The following is a 16,570-nucleotide window of genomic DNA, read 5'->3' on the forward strand; positions in this document are numbered from 1 at the left end:
CACATGCTCAGTCTGTTTGGCCCAAAGCAAGAGATGCCTTAAGGGTCCTGCAGAGAGAAGCTGCATTAGGGTGCTTTGCATCACGTTCTAGTTCCTGATTCCATCCTCACTTTCTTTCGCTGTAGCTTCTTCTCACTGACAACTCATTGTTTATATGTCTTGAAAAAGGTGGGAGTGTTGGCAGGCTGAGCAGGGAATTGGACAGCTTGAATTCTCAGAGTAAATGCTGGGTCTGGGTGCACACTCATCACTGAGAGAGAACTGGTGCTGGTTTGGGGCAGGTGAGGGAGCTGGTCCCCATCCCAAAGAGAGAAGCTTGCAGTGTTCAGCAGGGCTAGGAGTGGGCATTTTCAAGGCTGCAGTCTGGAATCTGTGTCAAAGGGAACTAAGTGACGATTAATTCCTCATGCAGCTTCTAGGTGAGCTGTAGTATCTTGCCCCCAGGATCATGCCCTGCTGGGTGCCTGAATGGATATTTGTGTCCTTGCCCAGGCTTTCCCTACACGCAGCGCTGCCGCCTCACCAACAGCTCCGCGGTGCCCCTGGCGTTCCAGCTCCGCATGTCGGACGATGGCACGCAGCCGGCTGTGGACAGCGTGGATCAGATCCGCAGGGACACCGACCCGGCCTGGAGCAAGGGAATCCATTTACATGTGGAGCCCAGGGAGTTCACCATGAATCCCAGCCAAGGCACCATCCTCCCCCAGGGACACCAGGACATCGAGGTACGGCAAGAGCCCAGCCACTGACACTGCAGCACCAGGGCTGGAGCTGCACTGCAGGGTGGGAGGGCTTTAGCTCTGGTGCCAGCTTGGAGCATCCTGGCACTGAGAGATCTGCACTGCTGGGGGCCTCTGCTAGCTGGCTTACTCGGGATGTTCCTCAGGGAGCACTGTTTGCTTTCCAAAATCATATGCTGAGCTCACAGACCTTATGGTCAAGGCATGAAGCCATTCTTGTGTTTTTGAGAGCGATTGATTTGATTGCAACGGGGCAGAGCAAGGATGAGGGCAGAAGGTGGCTGTTAGAGAGATGTCATTGTATCAAGCAGTTAGCTTTTCTTCTTGGTTTCTTTTCCCTCCTCCTGGGGAGCAGAATGATTTGTGTTCACTGCAGGAAGCTCCAGTGGAGACAAAAAATCTGCAGCCATGTGTAGCGGTTCAAATTTATTGTATTGATTCCTTGTTAAGTGGTTTGTTCTGTTGTACCCCGTGTTCTCCCTGAGTTGGTTTACCCCTGGGTTTTACCCTCCCACAAAGCTGTCCCTCATGCCATTCCCTGCCCCTTGTTCCAGCTCTTTCCCTGCCTGTCAAACCCAGCCCCTTTTGTTCCCCAACCTTCTTTGCCAATTTAACCTGGAGCCAATCCCTGTCTGCAACACCCCTTTGGAATTCCCCTATTCCTGGAGGCCCCATTGGCCCATGTGAGCCATCCTCCCCACCCTCCTATCCAAAGTGGCCCCAGACACTTGATGTAATCCCCTCAGTGCTCTGCTGAGGATTCTCTTTTGGTTTGCTGTTTGTATCCACCCCCTGATTTGTGTCTGTACAAAATTCCTTGCACCGGAGTGTCCAGGGTTCTTTTGGCTCTGATCCTTTTGCTTGGAATAAACCCTTCCTTGTGGAACTTCAAGACAGAGATCCTTCTCCTTTCTTCTCTGCCTGGTCCCGTTGGTGGCTTGTCTCTTGCGGTGTTGAGCAAGAGGCTCTGAGGGTTCTGCCTGTGGTCAATGCCCAGCCTGGGGCAGTTCTGAGGATTCTGCCTCTGGTCAATGCCCACCCCAGCACAGTTCCCCACTCCTGGCTTGGGGCTGGAGTTCTCAGAGCCAGCCCGGGCTCGGGGTCCCAGGGCAGCCATGAACTGCCCAGCACCTACTGGGCCACACTTTGCCCTCAGCCTCCTGCTGCAAAGCTGAACTCATTGTGGTCAAGTCAGATTTCCTCTGCATGGATGTCTTTGTAGTCAGATGAGAAATTGGCCCCTTAATTTGAATGCAGTGGTGCATGGAGCTGTAGTCTAATGTTTTAATGTAGCTGTCCTGTGCCCTGATAGCAAGGTGTGTTTAACAAATCTGGTATTGCCAGAAGGCTTTTGTTACTCTGAGACTGTGCTCTACATATGGAGCAGCAGAAGAATGAAGGCCAAATCCTCCCTCAGGAACTGGAGGATATCACCCGTGGGTAATGAGCTTTTGGAAGGAAGAAGTGACTGTTCTTCTCTTCCACCAGGTGACCCTGTGCTCCAACACAGTGATGGAGTTCTACCGGAGATTGCTGGTGGACCTGGAGGGTATTGGCAAGGGAGTGGCAGCCCTGATCATCACAGCCAGGTACCAGCCCTTGCCTGGCCTCCCGCAGGCACTGCCTTGCCCAGGCTGTGCTGGCTGCAGCTGCCAAGGAGAAGTGCTGCTGAATGCCCTCATGTTGTGCCAGCTGGACACGAGAACAGCAGTGCTTGGGCCGCAGCCCATGGTGAAAAGCACGTTTGCTCACAGCCCAGCATGGTCCTGGGCCCTCTTCTAAAGGCACCAGGAATGATATCATTGATTGGCCTTGTTTTTGGTGCTTGAGGTGGAACAAATTTCCCAAGGGCCTCCTCTCCTTCAGGCTGCAAGAGGTGGGGTTGTGCTGGTTGTGAGCACCGTGCACTGGTTTGGGCCACAGCAAGCAGCTGCTGAGAGTCAGGCTCTGGCTCTGTCTGTGGGGGCACATGGCAGGGGGGAAGTGGCTCCCAGCAAGAGTGGGGAGGGCAAGGTCTGACAAGGGGAAAGCAGCCCTTGATGTGGCAGGTCAGCTCCAGTTTTTGTCCTTCCCTCTGCTTCCCATTTTGAGCTTTAATGTTGTCAGAGTTGAGACCAAAAGTCGTTGTTGCTGCAGCAGAATTCCATGCTGCTGTGCTGCTGTGGGTGTGAGTGTGATGCCCAGAGGGATGCAGCTCCCTGGTGCTGTTCCCTGTGCCAGGCAGAGCCATCCAGGCAGTGCCTGGGCTGCCATTGTGTACAGCAGGTGGAGCTGGGGCCAGGCAGTGCCTGGAGCTGTGCAGTGAAGGAGCCAGGGAGCTGCAGGGCCTGGCAGGGGCTGATCAGCCCCTCTGTGGGGCAGCTGCTGTCTCGTGCCCTCCAGGGCTGGGGCAAAGAGCTGAGTTCTCAGGCAGGGCAACAGCACCATGGCAGAGAAGGGAGTCATTTTTACTGAGACCCTGGAGCTGTGTGTTCCTTGAGCCTTAGGGAGCACTGATCCTTGTTGGGAAGGCTCCCCCAGAGCTCGTGGGTCACTGGGACTCTTCCAGGAGTCCTTGCAAGCCTTCTTGTGTAAAGGAGGGGCTGAGGCAGCTGTGGGGCAAAGTGCTCTGCATGGGGAACTTGGCAGCCTCTGGGTGCTGCCTCTCAGGGTTTGCCCCTCCTTGACAAGACATGTTGGAGTGGGAAGAGGTAGAAGGCAATTTATCCCTGTAGGGCTCTTCAATGTGCATTTGACAGTGACCAATGTGTTCTGCTCCATTTCACAATCTTTGGGGGTAGGCATTCTCCATTCTCTCAGTATCTCTGATTGTCCTGGGGTCATCTCTTTGCCCAGATGTCTCGTTCCTGAGCTCCAAGTGTCCCCCCAAGTGCTGCTGTGTGATGAGTGCCACCTGAAGGTGCCCTATGAGAGGAAGATCCTCATTAGGAATCCCAGCCACCTTCCTGGCTGCTACGGGCTTATTCCCCAGGTTTGGCATCACATCCACCTCCTCCTATCAAATATTCCTGAGGAGATTATTAGGGGGAAAAAGGGTTTGGATAAGACCTTGCTGGTTTCTAATCAGTCCTAAAGATCTGCTGAGAACAGGATCCTACCCAACTGTAAACTTTAGGAGGCAGTTTAAGCTCCTGAGGAAACAGTTGATGTTCTAGTCGTCAGGGTGTTTTCCTGTGGGAGATCTTAGAGGGTTGTGAAAAGCTGCTGCACCCACAGACACCAGTGCCTGTGCTGGCAGCCTCCTTGCAGGATGCCCTGGGAGTGCTTACCCTACAATTCCTGCATCTTGTTTGTGCCTTTGACCTTTGTCCTGGGGAGTTTTAAAGGTGTGTGTAAGTTGCTGTTGTGGTGGATGTTAAGGAGCCTAAAGTTTCTTGAGATGTCCCTGTGAATCTGCATTTCATTGTGTCCCTTCCAGAAACGCAAGGAGGACTCTGCTGTGCTCTACTCCAGCCCCAGGCCCTGTGGGATTGTGCAGCCCCAGAGCACAGCAGAGATCCCAGTTGTGGTGGCAGTGCAGGCCCTGGGCACTCATCGCACCAACGTTCTCATCGGCGTGTTCGGGGATGAGAGAAACCCCCTGGTGAGGGCAAGGGGAGATGTGAGCCTGTGTGCAGCTGCTCCTGGCAGGGTGCACAGGGACAGGGATTCTGCTGGGGAAAACAGGCACAGGCTGCTGGGGAGAAGGACAGGAGGGATGGGGGCACAAACAGCTCCTGCCTTAGAGGTGGGAATCTCAGTGTCTGACACAGAATGGAGTTGGGCTAAGCTGGAATCCAGGGGGATTTGAGTTCATTATTCTTTCAAATGCTGTTAACTTTGGAAACATCTGTTTGAAAATGTCATCTCTCTGAGCACAAAAGAGGATGTCAAAAGTCTTCTAGGAACCTTGAGCTTTCTGGCATTTGAAGACTGGTTGAAAGGATTGAAACTTCGATTAAAACATATGGAAATGGCAATGCCAAATTCCTTGGATGGCACCAAACATCTGAACCTGGGCCATTGTGGCACTGCCTGTAAATCAGTGAACAGGAAGGAAAGGCAATGCAGGCTGTGCCAGGGAGCCTGAAGTTTGACCAAACAGTTGCTTTTAACTATCAGGCTGCTTCTCTTAAAGAGGAGGGTTTCTCCCCACCAGAAGAACCAGTTGTTTAACTGTCAGGCTGGTCTTACCTAGAGATTTTTTGCAAAGATTAAAGCTTTGGGCCAATAATTTTTAGTTTGAAAGGTTCTCTTACCTTAATCCTTTTTGATTTGGAGGTGAACATGTAATTTTCTTTTTCCCCAAAAGCCCAGCATTTCAGCTGGAGAGTGGTAGCTGTCCCTAAAGAAATAACTTGAGCAGGGTTGAGCTGTTGAAGGTTTTTTAGGTTTGTCTGTTGTGGTTTGTTTTGGGTTTTTTAAAATCTTTCTTGCTTGCTTCCTGGAACAGAGAGCACAATTACGGAGCTCAGGACGGCTGGCAGAAATCTCCCCAAGCCCAAGGCTGGCAGAGCTTGGCAGGATCCCAGCACCACAGCCTGTGTATGTATGGATGGAAAGATGGATGGATGGGGAATGTGACCTGAGTCACCTGGGAGTGTTGGAAAATGTCAACCAACCCCCCAGCGGTGTCAGGGGAACATTCCTGATAAATCCCTGGTGGAGCTGCCGAGTTTCTGGCCTTGGGCACTGGGGGGGCTGTGCTGGCTGGGCACTGGCTGGGTCTGCCCCTTGGTGTCTCAAATCTCACCTTTTTGCTGCCTTCTCTGTCTTTTCCTCTCCCACTGTGCTTTTTGCATCCCCACCAGGTGTTCATGCCTGTCCTCTCTAGTTGCTCAATGCAAGCAGTTGCAGCTGCTGCAGCACCTCAGTGTCATCCCTGGGCTGCCTTTAGAACAGACCTGCCCCAGCCTGGATTGGGAAGGGCTGGATCAAACCATTTCTCAGTTCAACGTGCGAGCACTCAGCCAGGGGCTGCATCCTGGCCAGGAGCTGCTCGTGCAGGTGTCCCTCCCTCCCTCCCACTGCAGGTCCCTGTTCATAGTTATTTATTTTCCAGAGATGAGCTCCACCCACCTAAATTCAAACCCCAGCCACCGAAGGAGAGAAGAACCAGTCTGGATTGTGCAGCAACTCAATGGAGGCACTTCAGGACTGGACAGGAGGAGGCAGCCAGAGCCCTGAAAGAAGTTCAGGATTTTAGCCAATCTTCAGGAGCAGAGGTGGATTTTCTTGTGCACCTACTGCTTGCTTTGCCTCCCCAGCCTGCCAGCACCAAGTCCTGCTCATGCTGAGCTCCCTTTTTGCTGCCCTGCTGTGCTGTGCCCTGACAGTTGGCTGGGCAGCAGGGCCAGTGGCTGGACATGGGCTGAGGGGGAGGGAGAAATAGGAGAGTTTTCCTTGGAGAAGCTGACTCAGATCCTACAGGCCTGTGCTGAGTGTGGGATTTTTTGCCTTGTTTCCTTCCCAATGTAAGATGAGGCTTTTCTCTGCATTATAATGGTAACACCTCCAGCTTCCCTCCCAGAGCAAGCTGGGGTGATCCTGATCTCCATGGAGCCTCTTCCCAAGGCAGCCAGACTCCCTGTTTGCAGGGCTCTGCTTTCACCCAGAGCTGCTATTGCACTGCTGGCCCTGGAGCTGTCTGACAAAGGGAGACTTTGCAGAGGGGCTGTCTCTTCCTCCCAGCATAGAAAGTGGCTTGTTTTTTGGGTGCCAGCACCAACTGCTGAGCACCCTCACCTGCCTCGAGGCTTGGAGGGATTCAGGTGCTCCCTGGACGTGGCGCACACTCCCCTGGGAGCGGAGAAGGCAAGAGGGAATCTGTCTCCCGTGCCCATTGTCAGTGTGGCAAGCAGGGCTGGAGCTGCCAGTGCCACTGGGGGCCCTCAGCATTGGCCACAGATGGGCCTCCCATCCCTGCAGGCCCATCACAAAGTGCTGCTGGAGCAGCTGCTTGTTGGAGAGGCCGTGCAGGGATGTCCAAGGACGCTGTGCGGCACCTGTGGAGGGCACTGCTCCCCCTGGAACTCCTCAGGTGCTCCATAGGAAATTTTTGCAGGAGCTTTTGCTGTAGCACCTTGAGAAAGAAGCATTTAAATCAGAGACAGAGGGGAAGAGCCTCAGGAGTCAGATGAGCTGGGCTGGACTCCTTCCCTCAGCTCCAAGAGCTCTCACTCTGAGTCTCCTCCTTTTCTAAAAGCAGGAAGTTTTGAAACTTTTTAAAGGCAAGTTGGGTATCAGAGAGAATTTCTACTGCCAGGAGCCATCCCAGTTCACTTTCATGTCATGTACTAATTAATGCATTGAGCTGTGAGTATGGGAGAAGATTTTCCCCATGGTCCCTGCACTGGTCAATGGCATGGATGCAGGATGAGGTGAGGGTGATTCTGGCAGTGTTTGGGGAATAGGCCCCTCTGGCTACAGCAGCAGTTTGCTCCAAGATGCTCTTCTGCCTCCATTTCCATGCTCAACACCTCAATCTCTCCTGTCTTCCGTCCAGGCTTTCAGTATCCTGCCACTGCCAGGTGTGCTGCAGCCAGGAGAGAGCCAGCAGGTCTCCTCCACCTTCTCTGGCAACCTCAACACCACCTGCAATGTCCCGGAGCTGTGCCACATGGAGGGAGGCTCCACCTCCGAGGTGCTGGTGCCCAGGGCGGCCTCACGTGTCAGCTCCTCCCTGAGCCCCCAGGAGGTCAACTGTGGCTCACAGGCCCCTCTCAGGGACAGGTGAGTCAGCCTTCCGTGGGTTCATGCTCTGCCATGGGTTATTGTCCCTGCAGGGCTTCCCTGCTCCAAGGCCTCTGAGCTCAGAGGAGCTGCAGAGCAAAGGCCAGCAGCAACACAGGGATGGCCACTCTGAGCTCCCTGGCTGCCAAGAGAGGAAGGACCTTCTTCTGTTGAGACAGAACATCTTCTTCTGTATTTGAGTTCTGAGCCCTGCTGGCTTAGCTGCTGCCTGCAGGGAGCTGGGCTCTGGGCTTGCCTTGGCACCACCTCTAGAGGTGTCTTGAAGTCCATGGTGTTGAGTGGCATCTTCTTCATCATCTGCCTTCTTCACCAGAACAGTGGGACTGTGGTATGGGCAGGCGTGGGGCACAGAGCAAACCTTGCTGTGGGTCCTGCTCCTGCCACAGATGAAGTCCTTGCACTGCTGATTTGCCAGGGATCTCCTTATGGTGGCGCAGCAGCCAGAAAAGCTCCTGTCCTTTAGGCTCCCCTGCAGCTGCAGCCGTAGGCAAGCACAGGAGAAGCTCAGCTCCAGCAAGGCAGCCCAGCTCAGGACACACAGGCACAAGTGTGGAGCTGGAAGTGGAGGCTGCTTAAAGCAAGCCTGTGCATCAGGACTTCTTCAGACCAGACTGAAGTTGGTTTCATGGGGAGGAGATGGATGAGGCTGCTTCCAATGGTTTCCATGGCAGCCAGCACTGGTTTGCTTGGTCCCAGCCGGGTTCCAGCAGGAAATCTGCCTGACAAGAGCCTGTCTTGCAGGAGAGGAGTTCCTGCAGCCTTTGCTTTCTGACTGATAGGATTGTTCTCATGAAGGAGCAGGCTAGGAGCCGTTAAAACCGAAGATCACGGACAGAGACTCTCTAACTAATAAAGTTAGATTGTGGGATGTTTATTAACACCGGCGGGCAGCACCAGAGACGTCCCTAAAAGGCGTGACCGTGTGTCCAAGGTTCTTTGCCCTCTCTTTATTTCCCAAGATCTTACATACAATACATCCGCACAACCCCAGCACCTCCCATCCCTGCTCTGTATTCAAATGAGGTCATTGGTCCTTCACTCCTGTGCAATTCTTCCCTTGAATTGGGGCAATGGTCTCGAATTGGGTCAGTGGTCTTAAGGGATGAAGTCAGGAATGTCTTCATCAGATCTCTGTGACCCTCTGGCACCATCCAAGGTCCCCAACTTAGTGATTGATTGACATCAAGCCCAGGTGCTAACCATCGTTCTACTGGTTTCAAGATGTTCTTATAACAGTTCACTTCCTCCACTTCCCTCTAGAAAGAAGCTCCTAAAGGTAAACAATAGAACAATCAGCTCCAGCTTAAGCATCTCATAATCATTAACCTATGGTCTGCCTATCTAACCTACATCCTGATCAATGGGAATTGCTTCTAACCCTCAGCTGAAATCTGAACTCTTTAAAATCATGCTTCAGCTATGCCCAGGGAGAAGGGAGGTGAATGAGCTGAGTAAGAACTGTAGGAGGGCTAAGCAGATGTCAGCAATCTGTGCTCTGCTTTAAACTGGGAAGCCAAGAGACAAAGGGCGTTTCCAGGCACCAGCGCAGAGAGCTGCTGGATCAGCCTTTGGCAGGGGCTGGAGGGGTCTGGCTGTGCCTTCAGAGGGAGCTTGCACAGCCAACACCTTATGATGGCAAATCTCAGGTTTGGCTGGTCCTGGAGGTCCCCTTCCACCCATGCCCTCACTTGGGATGTTCCCAACCTCTGTGGGTTGAGGAGAATTCATGGAAATGGCCTCAGGGTCAAGGAATGAAGTGCTGGGCCAGCCAGGACTAGGGAGCCCAAGTTTCTGGTGGGACTCGCAGCCATGTTTTCTGTTTTGTCTGCAGAAGGGAGCTGAAGGAGCCAGCTCAAAAGGTCGAGGAGGAGGCAAAAGCCTTAGAGGAGGAAGACAGGGGGAAGGAGGAAGAGAGGCAGAAGAAGGAAAAGAAGAGTGTCTCTGTTGGCAAGCAAGCTCCAAAACCAGCGAAGGGGAAAACCAAGACCCGGGAGAAGAAAGAAGCCCATGCGAAAGCATCAGAGAGGAAGGAAAGCAGAATCCCAGAGAAGAAGGAAAGCAAAATCCCAGAAAAGAAGGAAACCAAATTCCCAGAGAGGAAGGAAACCAAAATCCCAGAGAAGGAAACCAGAGCGCCAGAAAAGAAGGAAACCAAAGCCCTAAAGAAGAAGGAACCCAAAGCTCCAGAGAAGAGCGAAACCAAAGCCCTAAGAAGTGCGAAAGCAAAGCCCTAAAGAAGGGGGGAACTGCAATCCCAGAAGACCCAGCTGAGCTGGAGAACTCTTTACTCTTTATTCACAAAATTCGTTTTACACAGTTTGACAGACCTCGTGTGCAACATTAGTTAGTTCATAGATTTCTTAGCAGTTCTTCTGTTATTGGTTAATAAATTAGATTTTACTTTGCATCAAATCTCTCTATTGTATTGTTTACCTGTTCTCTTCACCGAGTCTCATGGGACTAATCCCTTGTTGTTGCAGGTGCATTTTTGCAGTTTTTCACCCTCAGAATAGATTGTTCACAAAGTCTCATTCTCCAAATAGCTTCACATGGGAACTTGTAACTGCTTAGCTGCACTCAGAAGAGATGACAGACCAGCTATTAATATGGCAGAAGAAGGCCTGATTTCAAAAGGCCTTTCTTTTATCATTATTCTACTGGTCTATGACATCTCCCCCTTTTCGTTCATTTAAAAAAGGCTCCTATGTTCTGATGTTGAAACAGCTCACTCTTGTGAGGGTATTATCTCATCACAGTTGTCCCTGGTTATCTATTAGATATGGGATAAGATAGATAAATGACCAATTACAATCAACAAAACTTACCAAATTCTATCAAGTCATTGACACAGGGTTTTGCAGCATGAGAAAACAAAAGAAAAATGTCCAATGTCTCTTAGGGAAATGAAAAGAAATGACCATTGTTTCCAATTAGTTGAGAAGGATAAGAAAGTCTGTGAGCTGGAAATGCTGATCTTTGACATCACTGAATGTCCTCCTGGGCACTGGAACAGGGAATAACTGCAGAAGGTTCGTAGGAGCACTGTACCATGAGGATGCCATGAGGCTTTTGTTGGCAAATTGCCTCTGTCAGTTTCCAGCCACAGCCATGTCTTGGCAGTGCTCCTTCTGCTCCTGCTCTGGCCACAAAGGCTGCAAGGTGATGGGGTTATTTCTCCTTTCACTGGGCCTCATTTTTTCAGAACTGATCAGTATCTGATGGAATGACCAGGTGACTGCTTTGAACTGCTGATGATAAAACACAGGCACATCTTCTCCTGAAGTTAATGAATTAATTAGGCTTCACTGTGATAGAGCCTATTGGGATTTAGATGTGATGATCTTTTTTCCAAATTTCTCATGTAAATATTGCATTATTCAAAATGATTAGTTGTCCAAATTTCTCATGTACATATTGCATTACTTGAATGTTCATAAGGCGTTCATTCCTCTTCTTTTTTGTTTTTTAAGAATGAGATGCATGTCTTTTTTTATAAGTATGATGAAACATCATAGCAAAATAATACATGCAGTGAACAAGAAACTTACAGGAATAATTTGGATCCAACAATCAGGAATATTTCAAATAGCAGAAAAAGCTAACAACATAGGTTTCTTTCACCCACCAGAACCAAAAGAAAGTTTTCTTGGCAGTTCTCTGCTTTTAACCCCCTGTGTTCTCAGAGGCGTACCCATGTCCTCAGTGGCTACACCACGTGCCAATATTCAAATCTGGGCACCTATTGGTTTAACTACAGCATCCCAAAAAACTCACTTGCTTTTCAAACCAGGACAGAGGGTCTCTTTCCCTTCTGGCTGGCAAAGAGGTAACAAGGCCGACCCGGCCCCCATCTCAGCCAGGCCGGGCCGGGCGGCTCCTGCCGTGGGGCCGGGCCCATTCCCAGGGACCCCGCCAGGCCCCATCGGCTGCTGGGCAGGGCAGGGGAGGCCGCGGGGCCGAGGCCCGGCCGGGCCATGGCTGCAGTTGTGACCATCTGGGCTCTGCTGAGCCCTGCCCCGCCGCCAGCCCGGGCTGAGCCATGATCCACCGGGCCCCAGGAGCAGCCCCGGGCCGGGCCGGCTCGGCCAAGATTCTGCCACTGTTGGGGTTCAGCCGCAATCCCCAGGCAGGGGGAGGAGAAGCCATCGGCCCCAGCCATGCTGCTGCTGCTGAGTTCTGGCCTGGCTGCTGAGATCCTGGCCCTGCCCCAGCGCGGCCCATCCTGACACAGCCCCAGCGCAGCTGCTGCAGAAACCTCCATCATAAAACAGCTCCGGCCACAAGCACCGAGCCCGGCTGGGGTCACAGAACCATCTGCAGGCCCCGGGTGAGATATGAACTCTTTCAGTGCTTCCATCCTCCCTCGAGGGAGAGAAAAGGACAAAGTGCAGATACATACATGAGCAGCACAAAGACATGGAGGTCAGTGAAGTGGAAGCTGAGTCCCAGATAGGAGGGATGAGGAGATGTCTTGATCTTGGAGCTGAAATCCCCTTGTAAAGCAATGGAGAAGGATGTAATTGATACATCAGACTCTCTTTTTCCCTATAAGGCATTGAAAAGCATGGGAAGATGACTTGTTCAGCAAAAACCTCCATGCTAAAGTAAGCAAACCTTGAAGTAGCTATGATCCCATGAGAAATTTGAACAGAGAAAGAGAGACTAGTGATGAGACCCTGTGCCTCATGAAGAGAAGAAGACCTCTGTTTGTAGATATGAAGATGATTTCAGAAATAGATGAAGAGAACCTTTGTTCCTAAGCAGCTCATCTTTAAACTAATACCCCATAAACTAACATGCCCATAAACACAGATGTGGCAAAAGATGTGAAAAAATGGGAGGGACTTCACGATTGCAGATTTTCTGGGAGGCTGATATTCATGGGAATTGAGAGCCACGAGAAATATGTTTTCTTGTAAAGCTTCCATAGCATGAAAGAGAGACTCCTTTCCCTACGTGAATTGAAGAAAAACTATTCTAGAGGTGGCAAAGTGACTGAAAATTTTAGGTTTTGTCTCTTTCATTGTCAGTAAGAAAGAAAAGCTTGCAGGGAGAGGAGAAGTGTTCCAAAAGTTTTTTTTGCATTCATATTACTCTTTCTTCTAGTTACTGGTAATAAACTTTTCTTTATACCCTTTTAAAGTTTTGAGGCTACTTTGCCTTTCTCCTAATCCTACCTCACAGCAGGAAATAAGTACGTATAATCTGGTGAGTGTACTGGTATATAGCCGACACTGAACCCATCACAATCATTGCTGTATTCTCCAAGAAATCTCAAATTAGTGAACAAAAACCACTACAGACAGCTTCCTGATGAGCTCCATGAGAGCAGAGGGAAATCAAGGCAGAGCCATGGTTTGTCAGGATTTGCTTGATCCTCATGCGCCTCACTGTGCATTTGGAGCTGAGCCCTTGAACCTTAGGGCCTGAGAGGAGATTGCACAAACCTTTCCAGGAGTCAAAGTCAGAAGAAAACCGCAAAGTGTCTCAAGGCATTCATGGCTCCCACTGAGGTCCATCCCCAACACAGGCTCCTCGTGTCCTCATTGGAGGACAGAATTGAAGGCCAGAATGGCACAAAAACCTCTCAGAGACTCAGCGTGGAAAGGAAAATCCAAAGTACCTTAAAAACCTTGAGTATCTCAAAGTATTAATGAGCCCCACTGAGTGTCAGTACAAAGCTCCCAAGGGACTTGTTAAAGTAGATAATTAGGGTCATGATTGCACAAACCTCTCACAGAGTCTGTATCAAAACAGAAACACCAAGTATCTTAAAAGAACTGAAGTACCTTGAAGCATTAATGAGCCCCACTGAGTGGTGTTACTGACAAAGCCTCTCCACAGACTAATTCCAGCAGATAATTGGAGGCCATGATTGCACAAACCTCTCAGAGACTCCAAGGCAAAAGCCAAATCCAAAGTCCTTTGAAAAACCTGCAGTCCCTGGGAGCATTCAGGAGCCCCCAGGGCCATTGCTGAGCAAGGCTCCCCAGGGACTCCTTCCAGCAGATCCTTGAGGCCACTGGGATGTGGGCTAGGGGGGGATGCTGAGGACAGGACAAGGGGCTGCCAGTGCCCAGCCTGGCTGGGGCTGTGCCAGGAGGCCCCAGGGCCTCAGGACAAGGTGTCTGCTCACAGCCCTTGGTGGCACAGACCCTGCTCCTGTGCCCCAGGGCAGCAAGAACTGGCTTCTCATTGTCCCCACCTGTCATCACTGCTTCCAGTTCTCTGCTCTGCCTGGGGACACTTTCTCAGTTGTGTCCCTCACTGGGACCCATTACAAGTCCAAGACACTTTGGAGTTGGATTCTGACTTGGAGTTCTGGAGAGGATTCTTCAGCTCCCTCTCAGGGACTGATGTTCAGGGCCTGAGCACAAAGCCCCAGAGGCTCATTGCAGTCCTTGTGCTGTGTCTGTGCTGATGAGCTGGGCTGAGCTCCTGGCACAGAGGCAGCTCCTGGTAACCAAGAAGAGCTTCAAAAGCACATTTCTCCTGATAAGCAGCTCCTCTGCCAGCCCAGCAGGGCTGGGGCACTGCCTGCAGCCAGCCCAGGCACAGCACAGAGGCACAGAGAGCTTCAATCAGTCACGGCTGGGAAGGTGCTGAGAAGTGCCTGGGGCAGAATCACTGCCAGCCCTTGGCACAGGAACCTCTGGCTGCAGGACAATGCAGCTGCAGCTCCTGGAGCCATCTCCTGCAGCTGGACCATCCCAATGCCTACAGACTCTGTGAGTACAACTCTGGGTATTTCTGGTGCAAGGGAGGTGAAATGCTCATGAAGTTCTGATGTACTGAGGGGTTCTGATCAGTCACAGAATATTTCTAAGACAAGGATTTTGATAAAAATGAGGAAATTTCCTAAGACTGTATTCAGTTTCCTACTATTGGAGAATGGCAGGAAGGGGGTATAAATATTAAAGGATGATTATGAATTTTGACAAGTACCTGAGACATCTGAACTGTTACTTTTAGTGATCAATAGGTTCACAGGAGGTCCCTAATGTGCTTTCAGCCACTCCTCTGCCCGTGGACAGGAACAGCATTACTTTTGCTGGAGCAATCAGGCTCAGTCTGAGCTGTCCTTTCTCCAAGCTGCAAACAGAACCTGCCCCATCCAGTGCCCTGCAAACAGGCAGGGTTCTGTAGGACCAAGGAGAGTGCACAGAGATTTTTTGGAGTCTGTGAGTGCTGGCACAGAGAGATCAGGCACAGCGAAACACCTGCAGGAGGAAAATTTCCAGGAAGCAGAGAGAAGATCAGGGAATGAAAGAAAACAAAACCCAGCAATGCTGTGGCAGGGAGAGTTTAGAGATGCCCACAGGATCCCCTCCAGTGCAGCCCCTCCCTCTGAACAAGCCCCCTCCCTCCTGTGCCCCAGCCAAGCCTTTGCCCTCAGGGCCGGGGCTCCAAGGTGTGCAGCCCCTCCTGTGCAGGCAGAGCTGCAGCAGAGCCGTGGGGCAGCTCTGCAGCCCCGGGCCCAGTTCCCTCTGCAGAGCACAGGGCTGGGAGCATCTGCCCGGCCCTGGGGGCTCTGGAGGGGGCACAGCTGGCTCAGGGTGATGCTGTCCCCAGTGCCTGGCTCTGGGCAATGCTGTCAGTGCAGCCAGGGAAGGAGCTGCATCTCCCTTCATCCAATACCATCATAAGGACACTTGGAAGTGTCCCTGAGATTTCAGTCCAAGCTGGGAGCTTCAATCCAGGGTCGAACCTGTCCTAGAGCATCTCTGAGTTATAAGATTGATGGGGGAAGGCAGAGGTGTTCTGACGCTGAAAATGCTGCTGGGTTGGTGAAATGAGCAACGTGAGACCTTGGCTATAAATGTGGAGCTGGGCTCTCCATTTGAGAAAACTGAAAGCCCAAAGAAACTCCAAACACAATCAAGTGAGACCTTCTCCCTCCAGTCTCCACTCATTATCTTGCCACAGGGAACTCTGTTATACCAAGGACAGCAGAAATGCCAAGGGTTTCTGATATCCTGGAAGAGCAGGAGAAACATGGGGAGAGCTTAAAAAGAAAACCTCAGAACTCTTAAACAGACAAGCGTGTCCATGTGTTTTACAGAAGAGGGTGTATGGGAAATGGCTTTGTTTTTGGTTATAGACATCTCCTCAAACTCTTCACTATCCTTTCCTCATGAACAGGTCCCCATGTGCAGCCCCAGCAAATGTCCAACAGCAGCTCCATCAGCCACTTCCTTCTGCTGGCATTGGCAGACACGCGGCAGCTGCAGCTCCTGCACTTCTGCCTCTTGCTGGGCATCTCCCTGGCTGCCCTCCTGGGCAACGGCCTCATCATCAGCGCCGTAGCCTGCGGCCACCACCTGCACACACCCATGTTCTTCTTCCTGCTCAACCTGGCCCTCAGCGACCTGGGCTCCATCTGCACCACTGTCCCCAAAGCCATGCACAATTCCCTCTGGAACACCAGGAATATCTCCTACACTGTATGTGCCACACAACTCTTTCTGATTTATTTCTTCCTTGGATCAGAGTTTTGCCTCTTGACCATCATGTGCTATGACCGCTACGTGTCCATCTGCAAACCCCTGCACTACGGGACCCTCCTGGGCAGCAGAGCTTGTGCCCACATGACAGCAGCTGCCTGGGCCAGTGCCTTTCTCAGTGCTCTCATGCACACAGCCAATACATTTTCCCTGCCCCTGTGCCATGGCAATGCCCTGGGCCAGTTCTTCTGTGAAATCCCCCAGATCCTCAAGCTCTCCTGCTCCAAATTCTACCTCAGGGAACTTGGGGTCATTGCTGTTAGTTCCTGTTTGGTATTGGGTTGTTTTGTGTTCATTGTTTTCTCCTATGTGCAGATTTTCAGGGCTGTGCTGAGGATCCCCTCTGAGCAGGGACGGCACAAGGCCTTTTCCACCTGCCTCCCTCACCTGGCCGTGCTCTCTCTGTTCCTCAGCACTGTTATCTTTGCTCACCTGAAGGCCCCCTCCATGTCCTCCCCATCCCTGGATCTGTCAGTGTCACTTCTGTACTCGGTGGTGCCTCCAGCCCTGAACCCCCTCATCTACAGCCTGAGGAACCAGGAGCTCAAGGTTGCAGTGTGGAGGCTGATGACTGGATGGTTTCAGAAACATTAA

At 51.5% G+C, this 16,570-nt stretch overlaps 1 protein-coding gene across 1 annotated transcript; it reads left to right on the forward strand.

The window, feature by feature from the left end:
- The first annotated feature begins 15,637 nt into the window (after positions 1–15,637).
- Positions 15,638–16,570, forward strand: LOC128943519 (olfactory receptor 14J1-like). Its single transcript, XM_054286438.1, has one exon. The coding sequence runs from the start codon at positions 15,638–15,640 to the stop codon at positions 16,568–16,570; it is 933 nt and encodes a 310-aa protein (XP_054142413.1).

The sequence above is a fragment of the Melozone crissalis genome, unplaced genomic scaffold, assembly GCF_028551555.1.
Source record: "Melozone crissalis strain CALT ecotype California unplaced genomic scaffold, PUWL_Pcris_2 ptg000046l_1, whole genome shotgun sequence".
NCBI classification, from domain to species: Eukaryota; Metazoa; Chordata; class Aves; order Passeriformes; family Passerellidae; genus Melozone; species Melozone crissalis.

Bases quoted from the DNA above. Each gene is read 5' to 3' on its own strand.
- LOC128943519 (XM_054286438.1), top strand. From the start codon at position 15,638: ATGTCCAACAGCAGCTCCATCAGCCACTTCCTTCTGCTGGCATTGGCA.